Raw genomic sequence first — 27,514 nt, forward strand, 5'->3', positions numbered from 1 at the left:
GTAATGAAACCAGTGTACCAAGCTGGTATAGAGAAAGGTATGGAGCACGCGGCAGCCGCGGCGGCCGAGCGAGCCATGGGGCCTTCCACGCCCAACGCCAATGGAAAACACAAGCACTTGTGATGCTGCCCTCACGCTCCGCACCCGCGTGGCACCACAACTCACCCCGTGGGCACTTCCCAGGGCAACCGTGGCATACCTGCGTGGCTTTGTGACGCTACCATGGGCAGCACTGACATAACATCGGCTTACTGTTGCATATGTGGATGCCGAGGTATCATATGTCCCTGTAGTACACTTTGCTATTGCTGCAAAGCATCTGGTCACTCAAGCAAAACGTGTAGCTCATCACCGTGGAATAACATCACATCAATGTACCGCTGCTGCTCAATCTCGTGCTACTGGGAAATATCTCCTTACTGTAGCTCATTGTGCCACTGTGGCTTGTTCAAGTGTTGTGAATCAAAGTGTTTCCACCCACAGTTCTACATATCCCTATGTGCGTGCTATGTGTATGGTCTAGCAAAGTGTTGTGACTCAGCAAATATCAGTGAAGTGTGTCATAGAAGCGTAAAGAAATTGTGTTGTTCACCCTTGCCTAGTATCGAAATTATGTGTAACAGAATATACAAAAGAAGCATAAAGAATACAGAAAGATGTTTATTTTTGCCACAGAACATAAACTTTAGAAAAATATATAATAGGTGTGATGGTAAGTGCCACAGAATGAAAAATTCGTTTAGTAATAATAATATGATGTCATTGAATTCAAAAGTACTTAGAAACTGTCATAAAATAAAACAGATATTGCCTTGTTTATGTCTTATTGTTTTTGAGTATATGTTTTACGCTTGCAAAAAATATAAGAATAGCAGCTACAAATTATTAAGCTATAATAGTTATAAAATAAAGATAAATTTCGGGAAAAGTCTAATATGGCAGGCTGATTTAAATTCTAAAACTAGTCAATATGTTTGCAATTGTTTACACACATACAATCGTAATAATTACAACCATAAGTCACACATTAAAAAACAATCTTTTAGGAATAATATTTTAATATTCTATTATTAGAAACTGCAAAAATATTTCAAAATATGAAATGGATTATCAGTCAAAAACCTAATAACTTAAAGACTACCCAATATAAATACAGTATAGTTAATTTAAACGTCTTGTGCACTATAACATCTCCTGGGTAGTTTGGCTAGTTTCCGTTAATACTGGCCCCCATAGCCGAAATTCGGTCAGAAGTACAGTACTACCACTTTATTAAGTTACGCTGATGTACCTGCGCAGAAATATTATTATTGAATGGCGCGAAAATATCTCAGCCAATCATAGCGCGCAACCGTCCGCTATTGGATGTTTCCTAAGTGCTATGTTTTTTAAGAATTCTGACCGAAATAGCACGAATCTCTGTTGTTCTCGTGTTTAAAACCTTAACGTCAAGCAATAAGGTCTGTATTTGATTGGTGTACATTCGGTTTTAGTCGGCGTTAGTTGTGCTGTTCTGCGCAAACGAATTTTGCCGATGCAACTTTTAAAAGTGGTAGTAGGTACTGTACGTTATTATAATGTGTTATCAGTGATCGAAATTGGTGCAAATTTTTTTTCACTATAGCATAATGTTTGTGGTTGTTCGCTCCAAAGTGCCCTATTCTTATCATTGATTTATTTATTATCACACTCATGCAATATGCTCATTAAAACTATATATTAATATTATTAATGTTAAATCTATTCAAGTTTTTAATTATAATTTGTACTAAGAAAAAGCTCAAACATGGCAATAAATGTAAAAAAGTGTATTGAAACATGTCGCTGTAAAAATATGCTTAAACATCTGTGGTATGTTTGTTTTGTATGAAAACAATTCGCGTTCAGAAATATTTAGACTTCAATCTTCATTGCTGGGGGTTGTAACACCTTCCACTAATCCACATTAAAAAAACTTGAAACTGACTGAAATGTTTTCATACAAGTTACAACCCCTGTATAATAGTTGAAATCAATAAATTATATGAAGTGGCAAAGGAACATATCATCTTATCAACATTTTAAGGTTTTAATACTGTAAAAATTTAGCAGTGTTGTGTAGTGTGGTGTGTGGTGGAAGAACATTTAAAAATTCTCAAATCTCTGACGCCCGTATGTTGAAACTACTCTTAATATTCGAAAGCACCTTAAATAAATTGTAAAGGATATTCTTTTGTCATGTTGACTAATCTGGTTTCTGAAAGTGTGGTTTAGAAATCCTATTTTCGTCATAAAACAAATAAATAATCTACGGAAATTGTTTATGTCTTAGGCTAATGTACGCTGGGAGTGTTCCAGCTCCCTACGTTTTGTACGTTTTGTACGGCTCCCTACGGTGTAATTACACGAAATTAAATCCAGGAGGGGCAAAAAAGGAAAGCTGTTAAAACTATATTGTAGGTACTTCTACCGTTTTCATCGAATTCATTTTGGACTCAATTTTACAGTTTTAGGCAGTTTTGCTTGGAAATGAGTTTAAATTTGTATTCAATTAATTTCCCCAAAAGGTATTTTGATCATAAGTTTATACTGTCATGAGTATATATATTGTTTTTTCCATTATAAGTATAGTATATTGTTACGGCTATACCTACGTATCTAGTCGACGTCGAGTCTCAACCGCGACGCGCAGCGATCTGAAAACGGACCCCAGATGGGTTCAAAACTAGTCGGGCTTACGTCGACTAAATACAGTACGCGGCCAAAAGTGATGAACATCGATCTTTGGAAGGAGATAGCATATTTATAGAGCACTGTCTCGGTCGTTGAAACCGACACAACATGTGGGTGACCGAGACAACGCTCTACAAACCTGAAATGTCATTCTAAAGGCCGATATTCATCACTATAGGCCGCGTACCGTTCGTGAGTATAGCCGTAACAATCTATACTTATAGATGCTCATAATTTGTAATTATACCTTTTTGCTCCTTATATAAGGTGCCCTTAATTTTTAACAGTAGTCTCAGTGTTCAGGCGTGAGAGTTGAAAACGTTTGACGAATACTTTTTAATCATTTTAACATAGCTTAGTGGTTGGTTTTTAGAAATTTTATGGTAAAAGGAGTGTTCACGGAAACGGTGGAGGAATGTTTTCAATTTTGCGGTCATAATATTAGAGCAGGGCATCGAGTGGCATAATGAATGATGCGCGTCTTTGCGTGGATTTTATCATCATCATCATCATCATCAAAAATTGGAAATTCAAAGAATTTATTCAAAATTCCACTGCTGGACATAGATCTCTTGTAGGGATTTCCACACGCCACGGTCTTACGGCGACTCATTTGATGTCGACTTCGTCTAAAAATCCTACAGGTTTCTTTGATTTTTAGGGTTCCGTACCTCAAAAGTAAAAACGGAACCCTTATAGGATCTCTTTGTTGTCTGTCTGTCTGTCTGTCGTAGTAGCCTTGTCTTATTTAAAGAGATGGATCGTGAAAAGCTAACAAACAGACACATTTTCGCATTTATAATATTAGTATGGATGTATACCTATATGCCACTCGATGGCTAGCGTAGGATATTGTGACCGAAAAGATTCTTGTACAGTCATAGACAAATTCTATTTTTAATTGTAGAATACTATCGTAGGTTAAATTTATATTGCTTGATTAATCTATAAGGAGCGAAGAAGCAAAGCACAGCTGGCTGTTTTAAAATTAATTTCTACTTAACACGTGCGCCAATGAAAAATCGCATCAAAAATGGCGGCGCTAATCATACTCTCTCACTCGCTCACTATAGTTGTGTGTACCTAGTGAGAGAGAGAGCATGATAGCGTCACCATTTAATTGTTCCAGCTGGTCGATTGCGAAAGTTGTGAATGAAATAATATCAAGCCTTGTGATTGGCTGAATTTATGGCATTCTTGCTGCGTCAATGAATTTTGGCCAATAGCTAAGCTGTGTCAGGCAATCGAGCAGCTGAACAGCTTGATTTTGAATTTGATAATTATTCACGCTTATATAACTATTTACATCACAATAATATTGTGTGTGGCTAAATAAGCTATACGATTAACATCTATGATTTTAACACCAAAAATCATACCTTGACGATTTAACTGATTTATCGTAAAAACTTTTTGACTTGTTAGTACATAGTACATAATAACACTATCTAATGCGTAAAAAATGAGTTCTCTCGCGCCATTTTAACTTTGTGTTTCAACTGTCATGTCAAAAGTACGGTTTTAGTCCTTATTTTAAAGGTGAATCGTACTTTTGACATGACAGTTGACAGATAAAGTTAAAATGGCGCGCGACAACTCATTTTGTACTGAATATATTGACAAGTCTGAAAATAAAGCTGTCTTTTTCCGTTGGTGCATTGTGAAAGAGATAGCACTAATTATTATATTATTATATTATATTATAATATATCGATTATTAACCTTAAACGAATTTAAAAACTTTTTTACTTTTAGATTAATAAAGCAATAACTTGTGTATGTTTAGAAACGCATAGATTAAATCTTTGTGGATACAGTTCTTGCAATTCACGAAGGCGAGTGAACTTGTTACACGCTACGTCGTTTACATGGGCATTGCGTAAGTGTGCGTGTATGTCGGACCAATCAGTCGCTCGCGAGCAAGCGCTTGCAAACGCACACATTCAGTGTACCTTACTTATAGCGATACGACTTAAACACAGGCGTGAGCCAGTCGCCTTCATGAAATGCAAAAACCATAGTGAAAAAATCATGTTAATAGCGACTATCGAAACAAAATCACTGTACAATAATAATAATAATTTTACAAATCAGCACAAAATATATATTATTCGAAATATAGAAATGAATCAAGATGTGAAAATCTAAAGTTAAATCACTTGTTAAGTTGCACTGTTGAACGTACTTAAAACATCAGTAGGCTAAGAGCTAGTGAATTATTTATTTAAGTGCTTATACTTATTTTGTTTTGCCGTCCTTTTTCTAAAAAACGATTTGCTGTAAAATATAGTATACATGAGTTATCGTCAAAAAGATGGATATTTGGAAAAACATACAAAACATTAAAAAAATACAAAAGACATAAAAATCGGGACATCAAAAGATGTTTCTGTAAAAGTATGTACGTAGGACCAAACTGAAAACCTTGGTCCTAAGTAGCATTCTTTTTTAGAAACAACTTCTGATGTCCCGATTTTTTTCTTTTGATACAACGAATTGATCCTTACATTAAACTGAGTTGATCAGAATTAAAAATTTAGTCAATTTTATTTATTTTTATTGACAACTTACGCTTGACTAAAAACCAGCCAAGTGCGAGTCGGGCTCGCGCACCGAGGGTTCCGTAAAACAGTCATATTTTTTTGACATTTTGCACGATAAATCAAAAACACACAAAAATACATAAAAATCTGTTTTAGAATGTACATGAAACAAATTATTACTAGCTCTGAGCCTATGATAATAATGTATGTATCAACTAATATTGTCATCATCTCTGTATTCTATAAATGCTAGATTGAATTGTGTAAATATCTGTGTTTTACGAACATTACTAATAACTATACTCTTTTTTTTAGTACGTACCCTTTGAATGTGCCAATTGAGAAGTGTGTTTTTTCAAAATTACTGTCATGGTGGGAACAAAACTTTTGAATTATATTTGTTGTAAAGTTCAGAGTTTAATTTCGTTGCTTGTTTACCTAAACTCAAAAATAATACCCTGTTTACACTTGATTTAAACTACCATCAATGAACTATCCATCCACGCTTGAACTATAAACATTTAAGGCAGGTTTAGATGAAGTCAGTGACTGCTACCCTGTGTAAACAATTTTCGTGCTAGTCTTTCCCCTATCACAGACCATATTTCGCTATTAAGTACAAAGCCTCTGAAATAAGTTTTCAAAGTTAAGTCACATGACACTGAAGTTGCGTTTATGATGTAGTTACAAAAAAAATGGTTTCAAAATTAAGTTACTCATTTACGCCAGTTGCAATGTTACGTTGTGTTGAAAACGGCGCAATTTACTCTTAATTTTGATTATATTGAGACTAATAAAATTATTATATTGTACTCAATCTTTAATCTTAAATTTAGGTCAAAATTTATTGCTATCCTTTTCTGCGGCGAGCATTCTGAAAGGCATAGCATTGTATTTAGCTAAATTAGACCTGTCATTAGTTTTAAGAGATTGCTTACATACTCATTTACGCCAGTTGCAATGTTACGTTGTGTTGAAAACGGCGCAATTTACTCTTAATTTTGATTATATTGAGACTAATAAAATTATTATATTGTACTCAATCTTTAATCTTAAATTTAGGTCTAAATTTATTGTTATCCTTTTCTGCGGCGAGCATTCTGAAAGGCATAGCATTGTATTTAGCTAAATTAGACCTGTCATTAGTTTTAAGAGATTGCTTACAATATAATGAACCACATTGTGTAGTAAATGTAACTGTAACTTAATGATAGCCTTGTATTATTCGTAGTTTAGACGAGGTTATGTAACTTTGTGATAGTAAAAAAATAAACGCTTGTTCATTGATGACAGTTAAACGCCTGGTGTGAATAGGGCTTAAGTTATTAATTTACAGATCGTAACTCCTTTAACTACTTATCTTCCTGCCGCACTCAGAGTCGCTTAATCGTTACTCAAGATTGAGTTAAAACGAGACAGAGCTATATCTCTCACATAAATCTGTCTCGTTTTAACTCAATCTTAAGTAACGATTAGCGACTCTATTTGACTTTGTTTTCATTACAGGAATTATTAATATTACATTATTACATTTTAATAATTTAAGTCAGTTTTAAATTTATAAAAAGGATAATTAAAGAAAAAAAACTAATGATTTTTTTTATAAATATGCATGTGTATCTCGACAACATTGACTTGAAAGATGAAAAAAATATTACTAAAAGTTTATGATATCTTTTATTTTCTTCCCCAGCGTCTTGTACACATTGGCCCAAGGCGCTCGGCCAGTGCACTCGGCGTACTACTCATCCACGGAGACTCTCTCTCTCTCTCTCTCTCTCTGTTACTTAATCCTATACAAATTACAAAGACGAAAGTCTGAGCGTTAACCATTTTCATTCACCAACCAATCACATACCTATTTGAATTGAATTTCGAATGTTTATTGAAAACATTTCTTTGAGTGGTTAGCTCAAAATAGTTAACGCCCACTGAGTTTTTGTCTTTGTCGTTTGTATAAGATAACGTAACAGAGAGACCCCTATACTAACTTCTCCCCGTTGATAGAGAGTATAGTCACAGCCTTGAATTAAACTGGTATAGTGCTGCGATCGTGGGTTCGATTCCCAGTGGGAGCAATGTAGATTAATTAATTTATTTATTAGTTGAAATTGTTAAATGAAAAGTATTGTTATATGTAAAAAATAATTTATATTTATTTTATGCACAATATAAAAACATTTTTTTTATTAATTTACATTTTGTGAAAATTGATACAGTACGCGGCAGAAAGTAATGTACATCGGCCTTTAGAATGACATTTCGGCTTTGTAGAGCGTTGACTCTGTCACTCATACCTATATGACGTTTTGTCGGTCTCAACGACAGAGACAACGCGGTGGAACATAATGTGCATCGACCTTTAGAAGGAGATAGCAGATTTGTAGACCCGCCCGTGTTTGTCTCTGTCGTTGAGACCGACAAAACGTCACATAGATATGAGTGACAGGGAGAAAGCCGAAATGTCATTCTAAAGGCCGATGTACATTACTTTCTGCCGCGTACTGTACATATAAATGCTTACCGCGTAGGTAATATGTTTGAAAAATTATGAAATTCCCCACAATTTATTAACAACTAGCTGATGCCCGCGACTTCGTCCGCGTGGAAATCGGTTTTTTAAAAATCTCTTTGATTTTCCGGGATAAAAAGTAGCCTATGTCACTCGCCAGGACTTTATCTACTTATACCCATGCAAATCACGTCAATCCGTTGCGACGTGACTGAAGGACAAACCAACAAACAAACACACTTTCGCATTTGTGATAAGGGTATTGATTCTGGAACGCGGGCGAAGTCGTCGGCTTTTATTAGTCTTGTATAAAACTTATCTATACACTTATCCTTATGTCTAATTAAATAAAGTTTATTATTGTAAAGCACATTGAGACAACACGGAGGGCATCGTACAAGGTAACATGAGTTTTAAGTATAGGGTGCTACGATTGCTTTTTGTCTGTGCTGTAGCTCGTTTTGTCGGTGCTATAGCTCATAGCCACGGCCGCTGCTTGTCTACCGGCGTATTGGCCTGCCAGTTCCATCACCTGGAAATAGAGCAGCGTTAATAATGATACAATAGCACCGACTCCGTTGTCTTTCTCTAAACTAATTTTAGAGTAACTATCTACATCCTTTTCTTTTTAATAATACTAAAAAGGGACAGAACATGAACTTAACATTTAAAGACTCTAAATTTTAGTGCATGCTACAAATTTAAACAGTAGACTCGCGACTGTGCGCTAAAATCACGGGGTTTACCATCTAAAAAAACTGTCAAACTGCGTCTGTCCTTTTTAAATTAAGTTAGTAAGAAGAGGATGCGAATGCTCTAAAAATATTAGGTTGTGCTCAGAATCAGTGCCGTAGCTCCTGAGTCCTGACTAAAGGGAAACGCCACAGCCTTGTAAGACAATAAAGAAGGCTGTGGCAACGCCCATTCGTCAAAGGGTTTTTGGCCAAAGTGCATCCATTAATGAAATTAATGAAAGGCATTAGGACTGAGATCACAGATCAAGAAACAAGCACTGTTTCGGACATAGAACTCGGAGGAACTTTTGTAAACCTTTTTATTTGTTTTCAATACCTACATTGCCAAAATTGTCATTTCGAGCGGAATTAGTTGAGTGTCTATTAATTACGCCGGAGTGTTACGCACAAACCGTTACGAGCAATACTTATTTCAGTAATTAAATAAGTTTTTTTTTTTAGTATTCATAACATTAATGGATGAACTTTGGCCAAGACTGGGCGTTTCCCTTTCGGCCACGGCGGCCAATCTCCGTAGAGATTAGCCAACTGCGTGGGACATATTATTATAGTGCACAATTCGTATCTACCTAAGTAGGTACTTAATATTCCCCTTTTGCTTCTATATATTTTATTTTTATCTAACACAAGATGGCCTTGTAATAATGAAGTGGTAGCAGTAAGAGGTCCCTGGTTCGATTCCCGCCTCTGTCAACTTGAGAATTCATGATTTCTAAACTTGTTCAGGTCTCGTCTTAGATATAGGCCGTGGCTAGTTATATATGTGTACGGGAGCGGTGTACAGGCTCGACCGTACCAAAAGGAAATCTCCCACCGAGCGGTTGGTTGTGCTCGGTAGCGCCAGCTGGGCCGACGACGGTTGTATCTTGAAACTCCTTTAATAGTCCAGATTGCAGAACACTCTGTTAGTGCGAGTACTGTCGGCGGTACATTTGTTCGGGACTATGTCATCGATTGAACAGCGCCATCTAGTTTCTATTGTGGCAACCGCCACATATGTACTTACAGAATCCGCTATTTGGTCCATTTGCGAGCCTAGTTCACGCATGTTGCCAGTTGCTCTGCAAAAAAGAAATGTGTTAATAAATTAATTATTTTTGTACATTTATTAGACATCGGAATAACTATAATATATATGCACTGAGTCCCTGTTCCAAAAGGACCCGGATGGGATATCAAAATAGCTGCAAAATAATGACTAATTTGTGAGTAGCTCACGTCAAACTCATTATTTTGACTAATTTCTTAAACTGGACACTTTCAAGTAAAGATTTTTATACAAGCCTATGAAGATGAAACTGCTAGGGGCTCAATTTGAATGCCTACTTTGTCGTATTAGTTTACAAATTGCGAAAAACCAAATTAAATTTGAATTTTGCGGGCAGACCCGTGTCTTCCCACCTTAAAAATAAGTCTCACCTAGAGTAAGCCCATACAAACAGCATGCCCACGCAGGCGATAGCTGCCGTCTGCCCCAGCATCGCGAAGGTCTGCAGCCCCAGCACGCCCGCCAGGATGGAGACCAGGTAGCAGGCCAGAGCCAGCGCGCCCAGCACGGCCGCCGTGCCCAGCTTGCGGAGAAGGTTCTTATCTTCGTTGTGAAGTCTGTACTGCTCGTATTGCTCTTCTAGCTCCTGGAATTAAATTCATCATCATCATCATCATCAACTAATAGACGTCCACTGCTGGACATAGGTCTTTTGTAGGGACTTCCACACGCCACGGTCCTGCGCCGCCTGAATCCAGCGTCTCCCTGCGACTCGTCTGATGTCGTCCGTCCACCTAGTTAGGGGTCTTCCAACGCTGCGTCTTCCGGTGCGAGGCCGCCATTCCAGCACCTTGGGACCCCAACGTCTATCGGTTGTACGAACTATGTGCCCTGCCCATCTCCACGTCAGCTTCGCAACCCGTTGAGCTATGTTGGTTACTCTAGTTCTCCTACGGATCTCCTCATTTCCTCATTGATCACGTAGAGAAACTCCGCACATAGCTCTCTCCATCGCCCGCTGAGTGACTCTGAGCTTTCTTATGAGGCCCATAGTTAGCGACCATGTCATGGAATAAAATTATTGCTGATATAGTCATAATCATCAATGAAATCAATTATCACCATTACATTTTTTATTCAGATGCATGTTAGCCCTTGACTGCAATCTCACCTGGTGGTAAGTGATGATGCAGTCTAAGATGGAAGCGGGCTAATTTGAAAGGGGAATGTGGTAGGGAATATCTTACAAATTGAACAATTGACTATCATAAAGTAGGTACCTATAGAATATGTACCTATAGAGTAAATGGTAGGATGGTATAAATGATTTGACTTTGACTTAGTCGCCTACTACTGAGAACGAGTCTTCTCTCAGTATTAAAAGGGTTTAGACCATATTCCACCATGCTGACCACGTGCGAATTGCCAGACCTCACACACCTTTGCGAAAATTATGGAGAACTCTCAGGCATGCAGGTTTCCTCATGATGTTTTCCTTCACCGTTAAAGCAAGTCATATTTTAAGTACTTAAAACACACATAACTCCGAAAAGTAAGGGGTGCGTGCCCGAGATCGAACCCCCGACCTTCGATTAGGAGGCGGATGTCCAAACCTCTAAAAATGTATTCTATTACTAACTGATGCCCGCTTTCGTCCGCGGGATTTACCTTTTTCAAAATCCCGTGGGAAGTTTTTAATTTTCCAAGATAAAAACTAGCCTAACTATGTCACTTTCCTGGTCTTTGACTACACCCATGCAAAAATCCATTGCTCCGTTGCGACGTGATTGAAGGACAAACCAACAAACAAACACACTTTCGCATTTATAATAGGGGTAGTGATATTCTTGAACACTTGACAAACCTTGGTTAACTTAATTCTATATGTCGCCGATAAGCTGTCTCCTCCCATCTTCTTCTTAGAGTGGAAGCTATGCAACGCCTTGTCTCTTGCTCGTCGATGCTCTTCCTCCAAGAGTTGTGGCTGCAGGTACGGCTTGGCGCCTCCTGCGATCTCCTCCATCAGGGTCTCGTACACTTCCTTGGCTTCAGCGACCGCTGAGAGGTTGTTCGCTTCTGCTGTTGCCTGGTGACAATCATCAATATCATGATCAACCCATCGCCGCGCCGCGCCGGCTCAATACAGAGCACGGGTCTCCTTTCAGAGTGAGGAGGGTTTTGGCCATAGTCTACCACGCTGGCCATGTGCGGATTGGTAGACTTCACATACCTTTGAGAACATTATGGAGAACTCTCAGGCATGCAGGTTTCCTCACAATGTTTTCCTTCACCGTTAAAGCATGTGATATTTAAATACTTAAAACGCACATACCTAACTCCGAAAGTTAGAGGTGTGTGCCCGGGATCGAACCCCCGACGGCGGATTAGAAGGCGGACCTCCTAACTGATAGAAAGTAATTTATTTCCTTTGCCTTTAAATATAAAAGTGAATCTATGGTAATGGAGTAAAGGTTAGTTTAAGACATTTAAGAAAAATAAAGTTGTCTGTGGTCTATTGGACGCCAAGTACAATGGTTTCATTTTAATGATCCGTACAATTAAAAACTAACAAATGTACCTATAATAAAACTTAACAGTGGGTAAGTAGATACCTCTAAAATAGTTTTAGGTTCCGGCAAGCTGGTTCCATTGAAGATGTTCATGTAAGAACGGAAGTAGAGTAACAAGTCCCTGGACTTGAGCTGCTGGCTGCCGATCCTCTTGGGGATCAAGTTCTGTGGCGCGAGGAGCATGGGCACGAACTGTTTCAGGGCTATCTTGAAATCCTGGCTTATGGCTGAAAAAAAGAAGAGGAAACCAGTTTTTTTCAATCCTGTGGGAACTCTTTTTACGGGATAAAAAGGAACCTACGCCTGTCTTTCTCCAGGGAGGCGGCTCCTCTGGTGCTGCAAATGTTCATGGGCGGCGGTAATCACTTAACATCAGGTGACCTGCCTGTTCGTTTGTTCGCTATATCTATTAAAAAAAAAAGAATGGGTTGATCATGATGATGATGCTGATGGCTTAACAAATTCAACCAACCAGAAAGTTTGCCATTAAATTCAGGGTTGGTGGCGACGTTGAGGCCAGGGTGCGGCATGAGGAAGCACGCCAGCTCTTCGAAGCAGCTCGCGATGTGCTTTCTTAAGGACTGAAGCTCATGGTGCTGACCTTCGCGAACCTGGAACGAGCATACAAGTAGAGCTTTATAATTTTGCTCTTTTTGCGTCATATTGCTGAGAGTTGTTCCCAATAATCATACAGGGCTAAAAACTTCACGTTATTGTTATACCTAAACACAATACAATAAGTACCTACTTAATGCCACATAAGTACTGCCTAAAACATGATGACAATCACACCATTGTGTCAGTCGTTCAACTTTACCGTCAGTCTCTTGGTGAGCAGTTCCTGTCCTCCCTCCACGCCATACGCGTGTTCGTAGGGAAAGCTCCAGTCACGCACCAGCAGCTGCAGCCTCTGGAATGGCTTGCCGCCGCTGGTCTCTTGTGCGAGACGACCGTAGTCCGTGAACAGCTGAAAGTTAAATGAAGAATATTTAAAACCACCAATTCTTCTTTAAGGTATTTTAATGTCTTTAGGTTAAGGTTCTTCTACCTGACTGATAGATATTATAAATACATTTTTAGGCATAAACTGTATTATGGTTATTACCATTGATTTACATATAGCAAAACCATTTGGTTGCCTGGAAGGGATTTTTAGATAGCGATACTGGATACCGATAAGGTTGCCAAATTGTAATCAAGCGGAGACCTCACGAAAACCACGGCGTGTTGAATCACTTTTTTAAGTAAGTATATAAAAATATCGAGCAAACGAACAGTAGGGTCACCAGATGTTAAGTGACTACCACTGCCCTTTAATAGACACATCTTTGCAGCACCAGAGGAATCGCCAATGCGTTGCCGGCCTTTCAGGAATTTGTTTATCTGCCCGTTGAATAATTCCGTGTCGATAGCTAGTGGGAACACCGCCAAAGGGAGGGACTCCATAGTTTGCATTTGAAAATATGAGTGCTGACCTGTAAATGCTGCAAGTCGTCCTCCTCGATGTTCTGCGAGAGGTTGTAGATCTGCACAGACGACAGCATGGTGGACAGCGCGAACACCGTGGCGTTGTCACGCACCGTGGACTCGCTGTCGAACGTGCCTTGCGTGTCCATCAGGTAAATTACTACCTGGAACATGGCACACAGGGATTTGAGACAAGTTTCAAGATAAGAGGATTCGGAGGATTAATAGTCGCTCAGCGTGCTGAGGAGCGTGATATGACAGAACCAATCCCACACATCCCAATGTATGAACTTTGCCTTTGTTCATTGCTTGCAAATGTCCTCGCCAGACGTGGCCGTCGCAGAAGTGATAGTCGCTGGTCGCTGTTCTGCAGTGGAGACTGCGTCCAGCAAGCGCATTGTGGATAACCAGAACTGACGACCTTAAGAAGGTGGAGGGACGAGGGTGGATGTGGCAGACTATCAAGCTATGACGTAAACAGCTGATTCATTGACTGATTGAACACCATTTAGCAGATTCCATATCTCTCCTGATGCTGCAGATCTCTCCTGAGAATGTCTTTATAAAGATGCGTAGAGGATAAATAAAGGAGGAGATAAAGGAAAAGCTACCTTCTCTCCATTTTCCAGGGTAGTTTTGAAGGGTTGTGACCACAGCAACAGGCCGGTGGTGTCGCGCTCGGAGCCCCCGCGCCAGCCGAAGCCCTGCAGCGGCTCGTCCTCGCTGCCCAGCCAATCACCGCTGCCGCCAAGATTATACTGAAATGTACAGGTTTCTTAAAGTAAGCTTATTGGGCGAATAGAATTTTAATAATATTCTGTAGAACAGCAGTTTCTTAGGTTGAGAACGGCCTAATCTTTAATCTTGGGGATTTGGCAGTTCAACTCCAAGCCAATTCGTAGGGAGTCGACTTGGTCACGAATAAGTTCGTTAGAAAATCATGATGATGATGAAACATGCATATTTCTACAGAAATCATGAGGAACATAAGAAATGTGCATATTTACTTCTGTCAAAACCATGGGCGTATCATGAGGAATATTATGCATACTTCTTTCAAAATCCTTTGTGCGTAAAGGCAGAAACATGCACCTTCCTGTCACCGAAAAGGCGACCTCACACCGGAAATCGCAGCGTTGGCAAACCCCCCACTAGGTGGATGGAAATTATCTAACGAGTAGCAGGGTTCAAGTGGTGTTAGTCGCTAGACAGTGGCGTGTGGTAATCCTTAGTTTGAAGAAACCTATGCTCAGCATTCAGCAGCGGACGTTTAAATCGGTTGAGGACAAAATGGTAGATAGGAATAGTACGCGACAGGTCGAGATAGCAAACGGGGTGGGGACGCCCCGCACAGCACCCTTGCTAGCCCAGTGCGGGACAACGCGGGCGTTGCTCGGGTGTTGGGGGTCCCTCCACGACTTACCTCATACCCCGATTGCTATCTCGACCTGTCGCGTACTAAACCTACACCAACAGATGACGCTATTACTAACCTTATGGTGCATATACCGGAGGAAGAAGTCCAGCAGGAAGGACTTGCCCTTCCTGAAGGCGCCGGCTACGGAGATGACGACGATCGAGCAGTCCTTGACGTCGTCTCGTAACAGCAGGGACTCCAGCGCCTCCTCGTCTAGGGCAAACGTGTGCTCCGGCCCTGGGGTCACCACTTGTATACCACGTCCGGATTTAAGGTCTTCCATGTTTTATCTGCATTTATTTAAACTGATAGGTATAATACCTACAAGTATATCTGTAGTTCGCGACAGGTCGACAAAGCAAACGGGGTATCGCCCAGTTCCCGCGCTTACTTGGTGCGGGCGAGCGCGGGTGTGCGGGGCATCCCCCGCCTCATACCCTGATTGCCATGTCAACATATCGCGTATACTATAGGTAGGTATCTAACATTGATTAAATTCCCTGTTGCAGAAATAAAATGCAGGAAAAACGAATACCTACCTATTTCAGTTGCTGGCTAAATAGTTTACGACCTTTTTCCGCCTCTCTCAAGTATTCAATTGAGATTTTAAATTGATGGAATAACTGAATAAGTACTTCGGTTGAAATTATTTTTTTGCAGAGTTTTTGAATATGCAGAGATCTGTAATGTAAATATCCGCAGAAACAGCTGAAAACGGCAAGCGGCGCAAGTATGCCTCTCTTATAGAGAGTTACATTTTTGTGCCGTGGAGACCCTGGGGCCATGGAGTCTTAGTGCTAAAAATTTTTTACGAGACATTTCACCGCGATTAATAGCCTCAACTGGTGACAGAAGGGCTGGCTCATTTTTTGCGCAGCGGATCAGCCTGGCTGTCCAGCGCGGAAATGCAGCCAGTATTCTTGGCACCATTCCACGCGGTCATGATTTATATAGTAATTAGATAAGGCTAGCTTTAAGTTTTATTGTATTAAAAAAAAAAAAAAAAAAAAAAAAGAAGAATATCCGTTGAGTATTAGGTAAATCTTACGCTTTCACTACCTACGTGTACCTACTTATTGAAAAATAGGTACTTATTTATACTTAAGTAACTATGGATAGGTATCTATTTGTTTTCTCGTGATCATTGAGGAATCAAACATCTCGTCGTGTTTTCATTAAGTAAGGTGCACCTATTGCTACGCACATTGCTTCAATAAAAGCGGAATTCCTTGACACAATGACATTGCATACAATAAGCATTAACCTACTTGGTAAATACCTATCCACTTATGCGTGATTTAAATTATTTCACTCTTTTTAAAACTAAAATAAACGTGTTAAGTATAAGTTATATCTACCTACCAGATATCTATAAGTACCTACCTATACCTACATATATTATAAAAAGGTAAAGTTTGTAAGTTTGTTTGTAATCTCTGAAATTACTAAAACCGATTTTGAAAATTCTTTCAAAGCTACATTATTCCTGAGTGACGTAGGCTATCTTTTTTTAAACCTCTACGAAAATTGTAATTAGCTACCCGTGCGATGCCGGGGCGGGCCACTTGTCCACTTATACACATATTACAATCACTTCCGTACGTCTTAGGTAGGTAGGTACATCTCAATACACAACACAATGTATAGGTTAGGTAGGTACCTACTCTGTGTTTTAAATACCTATTCAGCGGGTTGTGGAGGTCAGAAGGCTATCGTTTACAAACTAAAAAAACTAGGTGTAGAACAAAATCAGTACCTGTAGGTAAACATACATCATACCTACCTACCTAGCACATAAATATGTGTTTAGAAAAAACAGCAGAATTAAAGCTAAAATTTAAGAACTAACTATTAAAAAAAACCGGCCAAGTGCGAGTTGGACTCGTGCACGGCGGGTTCCGTACCATTATCTATAAAAACGGCAAAAAAATCACGTTGGTTGTATTGTATGGTATTAGCCCCCATAAATATTTAAGTATTTTATTGTTTTTTTTTTTAGTATTTGTTCTTATAACGACAACAGAAATACATCGTCTGTGAAAATTTCAACTGTCTAACTATCACGGTTCATGAGTTACAGCCTGGTGACAGACGGACGGACAGCGGAGTCTTAATAATACAGTCCCGTTTTACTGTTTGGATACGGAACCTTAACACAAAATTTATCGTTGCATGATGACTAACAAAATGTTTGCTATGGCTTTAGTAACCTTGATAATTAGGAAACAAATGTCCAATGCTCTTAACTTTGATAACTATCACGTAATTAAAAACATCCATAAACATGTCCATAACTACTTAAGTAGGTACTGATTAAATCCTTCGATCGATCTCTACCACCTACCTATTTACTCAGTTTCATTGCGACAATCAAAGAAATTCATTGAAAATCAATCATTCATTACCATCTGACACAACTCGCTATTATTTATTACATCATTTTATTTAAGAGATAAACAAAAATGCAAACAAAACACTCACTTTAATAAACAGTCTGATAAAATCACGATAAAATAGAGAAAGTGATTACGGAATATATAGTGTTCTTTATGTTAATGAGCAAAAAGACGAGATTCGCGCGTCTTGTGCACATGGGCGCGCCGTGGTAACTAACAAAACAACGTAATATGAGGCGCTACAGAGTACAGCTTCGTAAGGTTGTATGATGTCATATGTGTCCGAGTCCACTACGCCAATTCTGTGACTAGTCAGACGCGATGATATCATACTTGCGAGAAATAAAACCTGCTTTAGTGCATAAATGACAAGATAATGGTCAAGCGAACAAAATTTTTCACGGTTTTGGAACTAAATAAATCCGCGCCACCTCTTAGATCCGTTTGAAATCCAGACGTCACTGAGGTTGCATTGTTGTTAAAGCACCACTGAGTCGGTGCCATTTTGTTTGTTAAATGGTCCTGTCCATACGAAGTAATATACATATAAGTCAATGACTTTAGTGTCGCAGACTTTGTTTTGTTATAACTTATAAGTCCCTCAAATTGCTATTGCGCTGGAACGATGTCTCATTAACATCGAAATGACGTCATTTTGACGTCAGCCGAAATACAAATCATCTCGAAACTTCAGTCTAGTGCTGACGTCAATATTTACTACTCTATGCTGAATACTTTCATTCCGTGCGTCCCGTCCGTCACGAATCGCGTGCAGTGCGTTGACGACTTTTTGTCACTATTCCATACAAGTAGAGCATAGCAATTCGTATTGGCTGTTATAATGGCAATAGAAAACACATTCTATCAAAATTTCAACTCCAAAAGGTTATCATCATCATGATCACCCCATCACCAGCTCACTACAGAGCACGGGTCACCTCTCAGAGTGAGAAGGGTTTTGGCCAAATTTACCACGCTGGCCAAGTTCGGATTGGCAGACTTCACACACCTTTGAGAACATTATGAAGAACTTCTCACGATGTTTTCCTTCACCGTTAAAGCAAGTGATATTTTAATTACTTACTTAAAAACGCACATAAATCCGAAGTTAGAGGTGCGGGATCGAACCCCCGACCTCCGATTAGAAGGCGGACGTCCTAACCACTAGGCTATCACAGCTAAAATGTTATAGAGAAATAAAACTTGTGCGTAAAAATGCAACGATTTAATTTTCTATTATTACAAGTCACATTGATGACAATAATGTATATTGGTACCTCCTTGCGAAATATTCCAGTATAGCCACCGTACAGTAGGTCAATTTATTTGACCGCGATTGACTGCTACAATAGATAGCCTACTATTGTGTGTTAAATATAACATTTCCTCCTAAAGTTCATTATCTTATTTTTACAACTTCTGATACCTCTATACGTCCTATATTCAGTACGCGGCCAAAAGTGATGAACATCGATCTTTAGAAGGAGATAGCAGATTTTTAGAACACCGACTGTCTTGGTCGTTCAGTCCGATAAAACGTTATATAACGGGTATAAGTGACAGAGACAACGCTATACAAACCTGTTTTTTTTTTTATTCATTATAGGTATACGCTTGACCACAATCACACCTGATGGGAAGTGATGATGTGGCCTAAGATGGGACGCGTTTACCTAGAAGATGCCTATTCACTCTCGTTTTAAAGATACCCGGGTTGTAATTGGTAGGAAACACATATCGTGGAAGAGTATTCCAAACGTTAGCCATACGTATGCGGAATGATGACGCAAAACGTTTCGTGCGTGTAGATGGAATGTCGACGACATAAGGATGTCATTCTAAAGGCCGATGTTCATCACTTTCGGTCGCGTACTGTACCTACTTATATTTGTTTATATGTAGGACTTGCAATTTACATGCTAATATTATATTGTGCGGTGATTGTGATACACAGATATATATAACGCGTAAAATTTAACTCCTCACGCACAATTTTAACTTTCTGTGTCAAATTTCATGTCAAAAGTACGATTTTAGTCCATGTAGTATGACAGTTGACCCATAGAGTTAAAATGACGCGTGAGGAGTCATTATTTACGGACTATACTATATTTTTTAGTTTTTAATAATTATATTTCCTAGTTTTACAGGTACCTATAGTACGCGACAGGTTGAGATGGTAATCGGGGTATGAGGGGGGTGGAGGCCCCGCACATCCGCACGGCGCCCGCGCTCGCCCCCACCGGGTTACCGCAGGGACTGTGCGGTTGTACGGGGCGTTGTCTGTCTGCTAGCTTTTCACGGCCCAACAGTTAAACCGATTATGATGAAATTTGGTACAGAGATAGCTTACATCCCGGGGAAGGACATAGGCTGCTTTTTATCCCAGAAAATTAAAGTATTCCCATGGGATTTTTAAAAACCTAAATCCACGCGGACGAAGTCGCGGGCATCATCTAGTACTTAATAATATTACTAGCTGAGGCCCGCGTCTTCGTACGCGTGGATTTAGGTTTTAAGAAATCCCGTGGGAGCTCTTTCATTTTCCGGGATAAATGTAGCCTATGTAACTCTCCAGGTATTAAACTATACCCATACAAAAAATCACGTCGATCAGTTGTTCCGTTGGGACGTGATTGAAGGACAAACCAACAAACAAGCACACTTTCGCATTTATAACATTGGTAGTGATATTCTACACTTATTACCTTGCACAAAGAATTGGTGACATTGACATAGTTTGCTTAACCGAGACTTTTATAAAAAATGGCTCTGAATCAAACTTGAACCTAAAGAACTACAAATTAGCGGCATCTTTCTCTAGAAGTTCGGAACGAAGAGGTGGAAGCTGTATTCTCCTAAAAAAATATTTGGAAAATAAGCCAATAGCATTATCCGTCAAACCTATACCATACCTTTTTGAGTATTGCGCCACCGAAATAACATCCATCAATGCCATTATTGTCTGCATATATCGAATACCTAACTCGAACGTTAACCAATTTCTCCAAAATCTTAGAAGTCTGACCAATATATTGATCAAAAAGAAACAAAAGCGCATTATACTATGTGGCGATTGGAATATAGACCTACTCACGAAAAATCCATCAACACAGGAACTTCAATCGATTCTAGATAATTGCAATTTGAACCATCATATACTAAAACCTACTCGGAAAAAATCCTGTATAGATATAATTGCTAGTAATATACCGGACGTAAAAGCTGAACTGCACTATATGGGATTATCTGATCATGAAACCTGTCAATCAATAACTTTTGACACTCCCATTAATGCTAGTAACAAAAATAAACTCTCCTATTGGTTTGAATTTAAACGCGACCTTAGTGAAGATAATACTGAAAAATTCTGTGATTGCATAGCATCATTAACTTTTAGCGAGATACTTGACAGCACTGGGACAAATAGTTCATTTGATTCCTTTCATGACACACTTACTCTATTTTATAAACTATGTTTTCCTTTAATTAAAGTTAAAGTTACCGCAAATAAGAAAGTTAGCGCCTGGATCACTAGAGGTATAAGGAAGTGCTGCATTCGTAAGAGAATTCTATATTTATCATATCGACTGAACTCTTCAGATAAGAAAATAAATAAGATTAAATACAAAAATTATAATAAATTATTTAAGAAATGCATTACACAGGCACAACGTATGACCAATTCTAGATATGTTATAAGTTCAAAAAATAAGTGTAAAGCTGCTTGGAATATAATAAAGAAATATACTGTACCAGCAAAGGAAAATAAAAATAGGGAAATAAATAGTATAGAAATGGACAGTATTGAATATATTACCGCAAAGAAAATAGCAGAAAAATTTAATGAGTATTTTATAAATCTAACTAACAAAACACCTCATACATCCCTCTCATATGACAATATTGATAACAATATAAAAGATAGCATTTACCTATATCCCACAGATGACACTGAAATATATAAAACTATTATGGAGCTAAAGAACACAAATTCTACAGGTTACGATGAAATAAATACAAGAGTGATCAAACTTTGTTCCAAACACTTATCACGTCCTCTGAGTCACATTATAAACCTGTCCTTTTTACAAGGAGAATTTCCAACACGACTTAAATACTCAGTGGTAAAGCCAATACATAAAAAAGGGTCGACAAAAGACCCTAATAATTATAGACCAATAACACTTATACCTATCATAGCGAAAGTATTCGAAAAAGTTATGTACAAAAGAATATACCAATTTGTCTCCAAACATAAAATATTGAAACCCGAACAATTCGGATTTTTAAAAAACAGCTCCACATCATTAGCTTGTTTTACCCTGACAAAACTAATAACTGAGAGTTTAAACAAGAAAATCCCTGTGGCATGCATTTTCCTTGATATGTCAAAAGCGTTTGATCTCGTCAGTCACAAAATACTTTTGAATAAACTGCTGAATTATGGAATACGAGGAAATGCACACCAATGGCTACTTAGCTACGTAAATAATAGACAGCAATGTGTACAAATAAGCAAAATCCGTGGTAATACAAAACTATTATATACTTCCAACTATAAAATAAATAAATGCGGTGTACCACAAGGAAGCATACTGGGGCCACTATTATTCCTCTTGTACGCAAATGACCTTCCTGACTCTGTTGAGTGCAAGTGTGTGCAATATGCTGATGACACGACTCTCATAATACAATGTAAAAATAAAGAAAGTTTTGAACAGGAAATTAATGAAAGTCTGGGCAATATTGTTCAATGGATGAGTCAAAATAATTTATCAATAAACGTTAGCAAGACTAAATATATACAGTTTCAAACATATAGCAGTACTCCCATAAATACTAAAGTCATGTGTAATAATTTAAGCATCGAACATGTAGATCAAACTGTATTCCTTGGTGTGATAATGGATAAATTTTTAAATTGGAAACTTCATGTAGACACGATATGTAAAAAATTAGATCGATTTGTGTACGCTTTATATAAACTAAAAAGAGTGACATCTAAAGAAGCAGCTCTTTGCGCATATCATGGGTATGTTTCCTCTCTCCTACGTTACGGTCTCATCCTGTGGGGTAATTCCGTGGATGTTTTAAGAGCTTTTAGGGTCCAAAAAAAATGTATTAGAGCTATATGTGGAGCTGAACCCCTACAAACTTGTAAGCCACTTTTTAAAAGTTGCAAGGTATTACCTCTCCCGTGCCTCTATATACTCGAAACATCTGTTTTTGTACATAAGCATAGAAATTATTTTTTGAGTACGGCTGACACAATTTCAAGGTCGAATAGATTTGAAAACAAACTTGTAGTGCCAAGACAAAGAATAAATTTATACCAAAAAAACGTGTATTGCATGGCCATACGCATCTATAATAAGTTACCAGAAAGCTTAAAAAAACTGAATACAAGTATTTTTAAATCAAAACTGTTTCAACTATTGTTAAATAGGTGCTATTATGCGGTGAATGAGTTCTTCGAGGATAATATTAATACCATGGTATAATTTCTGACTTTGTGACATTATAAAATTGTACCTAATCATTATTATGTATTTTGATTATAATTGTTTTTTGACTATTAATTTAATTTTTTGTTTCATTGACTATTAAGTAATTATTTTACAAATTGGTACTCAAAAATATTTGCACACTATTAATTTAGTAGAATGTTATGGCCTCTGATTATAGTGTAATTTTCATCTTTCTTGTACAAACATTCTTGCAAATAAATGATTATTTTATTTATTTTATTTATTTTATTTATTATTATTCTATACTATTTTAACGAATAGATCAAGTCAGAATTAAAGTTTATTAAGTAGGATTTTTAAAACCAACTACTACATAGTGGTTTTAAAATTTACTGTTAACGAACGTAACAGCTATTGAAAAACCGTTTTAATTAGGTATAGTATAGTATAGTAAAGAAAACTTTTTTAAATGTTGTTAAAATTGACTGACTCAATGAAAAGTTTTCAAATTACAGACGAAAATTGTCTAGATTTAGCTAATATGCTACATGATATACATTTATAGAATATAATACAATACATTTCATCTTAAGAAGCATCTTTTTTTTTAATCGATTAAGTATAGTTTAATTCAACAATATATTATGCATACTTATAGTATTCAAGATTCTAGAAGACTATATTACTAAATTAATAACTACACACTACAATATACCTACTTATTATTATAATGTGGCTAATTCCGTTGTACACAATCTCTAAACTAAACTAAAATGACACGTCTAAATCTATTGCTATCCCTTTCATAGTGTTGCTTGCTGGAAAGGATAGCACTAGATTTAGACCTGTTAATTTAGTTTAGTAGAAATTGTGTGCAAGAGAATCAGCCTCAATATAAACTTGATTTCTCACAGGAACATACCTACTCTGTACAATTCATCTAAAAATGTCCTTCATTGACATAAAAATCCAGTCCATTTACCATTATGATTATATTTCAACCAATAATATTAGTTTTTAAATCAATATCTATATCTTTTTTTTTAAACATATGAACAACACAACATATTTTTTCATACAAACTACGCAATGACTTAATAATATTGTCATTTAAATAATAATAATTATTATTAAATACATACTTAACAAATATTAGAACATTAAAGCTCAAAATTTATATAGGTCTTCACCATTAACATATACATACTTTAGTTCATTAATTTTAGTCCTAATATAATATGAGCAATTTGATAACCAAATAAAATAAATGCCAATCAATCAATCAACTTTGTAGAATTCTAGAAAAATTAAATAAATAAAATTTTACTTAATTAAGTAAGTAGACTTCATTTTATACTGAGAAGACAAACAGAGGGAATAAATAAGAGGTTGCCCTTTGTTTTTAGCATATCCTGTAATTTTTATTTTTTGTCATTGTATAAAGCCATAAAGATTAAAGATGTATTAAATTAAACTAGCTTATGCTCGCGACTTCCTCCGCGTGGACTACATAAATTTCCAACTCCCATTTCACCCACTTAGGGGTAGAATTTCGAAAAATCCTTTCTTAGTGCATACCTACTTTTTACAAAGAACACAACCTCTAAATTGCATGTCTCTAGGACTAGTGGTTTAGCTGTGCATTGATATATAAGTCAGCCAGTCAGTCAGGACTTTGAATTTTATATATACAGATTAAATTAGAAATTATTGGACCAGAATTCACTTCTGTTGGCAGTGCCTACTGACTGTCAAGTTTTTTACAAGAAATAAACTATGCTTCATTTACTTGACATTTGGTTGAAATTGGTATAATGAAAACAAAACATTTAGACTCAAAGGATGCGCCCCTGTGCAAATAAAGCTTGGTTTGAATGTTTATTGAAAAATACACTGCACCTCATCTCCTCTTCACTCTGCAGGTGGGCATTGCACCTAAGTTTCTCAAAAGAAAAACAGTACATTTGAAAAAATGCTAAATAAAATAAACCTAACCAAACATTTTCTTAATAACATTCGAGTAGTCCTTATTAATCCTCTCTATGTGAGGCCTCAACTCTTTGGCCTTAGCTATGGAGGCCTTATCCATAGGGTCTATCTCCAACGCCCGCTGTATATCACCCCAGGCCTCCTCGTACATGAAGAGGCCCGTATAGGCAATGCTGCGCCTGTATAGGGACTTGATATTGTCCGGGTCCAGGGTCAAGGCCCTGCTACACAAGTCTAGAGTTGCGCCATACTCTTCGAATTGAAGTTGGCAGTGGGCCATGTTGTTGAATAACTTTACCTGGAAACAAAATTCACGAAAATTCAAAATTCAATCTATTTATTTAATACCAGCTGATGCCCGCGACTTCGTACGCGTGGATTTAGTTTTTTAAAAATCCCATGGGAACTCTTTGATTTTCCGGGATAAAAAGTAACTTACCTATGCAAAACATCACGTCAATCGATTGCGACGTAATTGAAGGACAAACCATAGAGCAGAAACAAAGAGGAGATGTTGTATTAAGATTTCCCTATGAAATATCGAGTGACATTTTGCGGGGTGAGGGGTTGTGGAACGCCGCCCACTTCTCAATTTTCCATCTGCGGGTTAGTAGCAAAACTACTCGCTTAGCGACCTAACATCGATATATTGATGTCACTACATAGTTCAGCTATCTCACACTAGATGTCAATAAGTGTAGAAATTACGTATAAAATTACTTACAAATGAAATGTGATACCATTTATAGCATCAGAACGTCTGTCTGAATAACTTTGACACGATAAAACACAACACTTCATCCTTTTGTTCTTAAAAACGCGAAAACACACCGATAATACGAGTCTCAATATATGTGAACCTGACGAACGCAGACAGCATACTAACTAAGGCCCCGCCCACAGTGATGACGTCAGGACCTAGTTGAAAATCACAGTGCACAGTTGCTTAGGCCAACTCCTCTTTGTTTCTGCTCTATGGGACAAACCGACAAACAAACACATTTTTGCATTTATAATATGGGTACTGATAGGACAATAGTCAACATCAATGTAATAGACAACATCTGGGATGTTACACCAATTCATTTTAAAAATAAATAACAACAAGAGCTGCAATATTGTAGTTTAGTGCAGTTATAGAAACCTGTTAAGCTTTCTGTAGGTATTCCAAACCAGTGGTAGATGCATTTGACAATTCAGAAGTATGTACATACTTGTAAAAGTTTAATTGAATAAAAAATATTTCTATTCTATTCCTCATATTTTTTCGACATTTTGTAAGATAAATTAAAAACTATAATTACATGCATACAAATAAATAAACATCTGTTTTATAATGTACAAGTAAAGCCTTTTATATTATACCCCACTTGGTATAGTAATCTTACTTTAAAAGTTGAAAATACTAATTACTTGTTTATGAACATATTTTAATTTTTTTTTTGTAATGTACCACAAATTTGCAGTTTTTAGATTTTTCCAATAATTGTCTGCTATACCAAATTTCATAATTCTAGGTCAACGGGAAGTATCCTCTAGGTTTCTTGACAGACATGACAGACAGAGACAGAAAAGAAAGTGATCCTATAAGTTCCTTTTTTCTTTTTGAGGTAGGGAACCCTAAAAAAGGAATAACACTAGATCCTCACCCTCATATTGAGCAGCTCCTTAATTCTCTCTTCATCAACCCTCACCCTGTCCACGGGCTCAATGGCCACCAACATCTTCAGAGCCTTGGAGAACCTTCGGAACCCGTCCACTATCCTCTTATCCTTCACTAGTTGCACTCCCCGTTCCTTGAAAAAAATAAAAAAAATACTTTTTATAAAATATAACATCTATGATTTAGTAATAAAATAATAATAATAATGTCCCTTTGTTATTACGTATATCCTGTATTTTTTATTCTTTGTCATAGTATTAAGCAATAAAGATATTTAAATTAAATTAAATTAAAATACCAATTCAAATCCAATAAAGAAAGCAGGTTTTATTTTCTTTCTCCATTTCAGTTTCTCTGTCACTCTCCCAGGTCTCAAAAAATCACGTAGATCTATTGTGACGTGATTGAAGAACAAAGACACTTTCGCTTTTATATTTTGGGTGCTGATTACCTTATGATGCACTGCAGACTCGAATAACCTCGCCCAGCTCCAGTCGCTTATCAACTGCTCCTCTGTCAAATCCACCAACTCTAGCCTACAGGAAATCTCTTGCATTAGATCTCCGAACACATTCCTGTATATAAAACGCGCGTCACAAACTTCTCCTAAGCACATCTGCTGCAGAACCAACTCGAAATCTTTGTCAATATACGAATCCATATCACCGATTATTACGTTCCCATCAAACGGAGAGTTGAGTATACGACATTCTGGGTCAATTTCACACGGCCCGGCTTTGTTTTCACTCTTCACATTGCAAAGTCTGATCTTACAACGCGAGTCCTCGTATGGTACCATGGTATAGTCTCCCGGCCTCACTACAGTTTTCCGAATCTCTCGATCCGGTCTGCTGCTAACTATAGTTTCTTTATTCATGGTTGTTATTAGCTCACAGTTTTGTACTTCGGCTAGTAACCTCCTGTGATAGTTTTCCAATAATACTTTCTTTTCCATGCAGATTTTATCGACCGAAAATTCGTGTACTCGAGGACCACTCGAGGATTTTCTTTGTTTTTCATAAATTGACATT

General features: G+C 37.6%; 2 protein-coding genes and 1 pseudogene across 6 annotated transcripts in view; 1 reads left to right on the forward strand and 2 right to left on the reverse strand.

Annotated features, from left to right (window-relative positions):
• The window catches only part of atl (atlastin GTPase), a 28,098-nt gene extending 23,028 nt beyond the window's left edge, over positions 1-5,070 (forward strand). For 4 of the 5 annotated variants that reach the window (XM_034978089.2, XM_034978091.2, XM_034978088.2 and 1 more), the window contains one exon: positions 1-5,070. In XM_034978089.2, coding sequence (XP_034833980.1) covers positions 1-123 — 123 coding nt within the window. In that variant the 3' untranslated portion in view covers positions 124-5,070. The other variant, XM_069504602.1, reaches the window with a different exon arrangement.
• Positions 1-27,514, reverse strand: part of LOC117990791 (uncharacterized protein DDB_G0287625-like) — a 242,750-nt gene that overhangs the window by 153,519 nt on the left and 61,717 nt on the right. The gene's annotated exons all lie outside the window — the stretch shown is intronic.
• On the reverse strand, positions 3,345-27,493 carry LOC117990632 (atlastin-like; annotated as a pseudogene).

Source organism: Maniola hyperantus, chromosome 18 (assembly GCF_902806685.2).
Source record: "Maniola hyperantus chromosome 18, iAphHyp1.2, whole genome shotgun sequence".
Classification (NCBI taxonomy): Eukaryota; Metazoa; Arthropoda; class Insecta; order Lepidoptera; family Nymphalidae; genus Maniola; species Maniola hyperantus.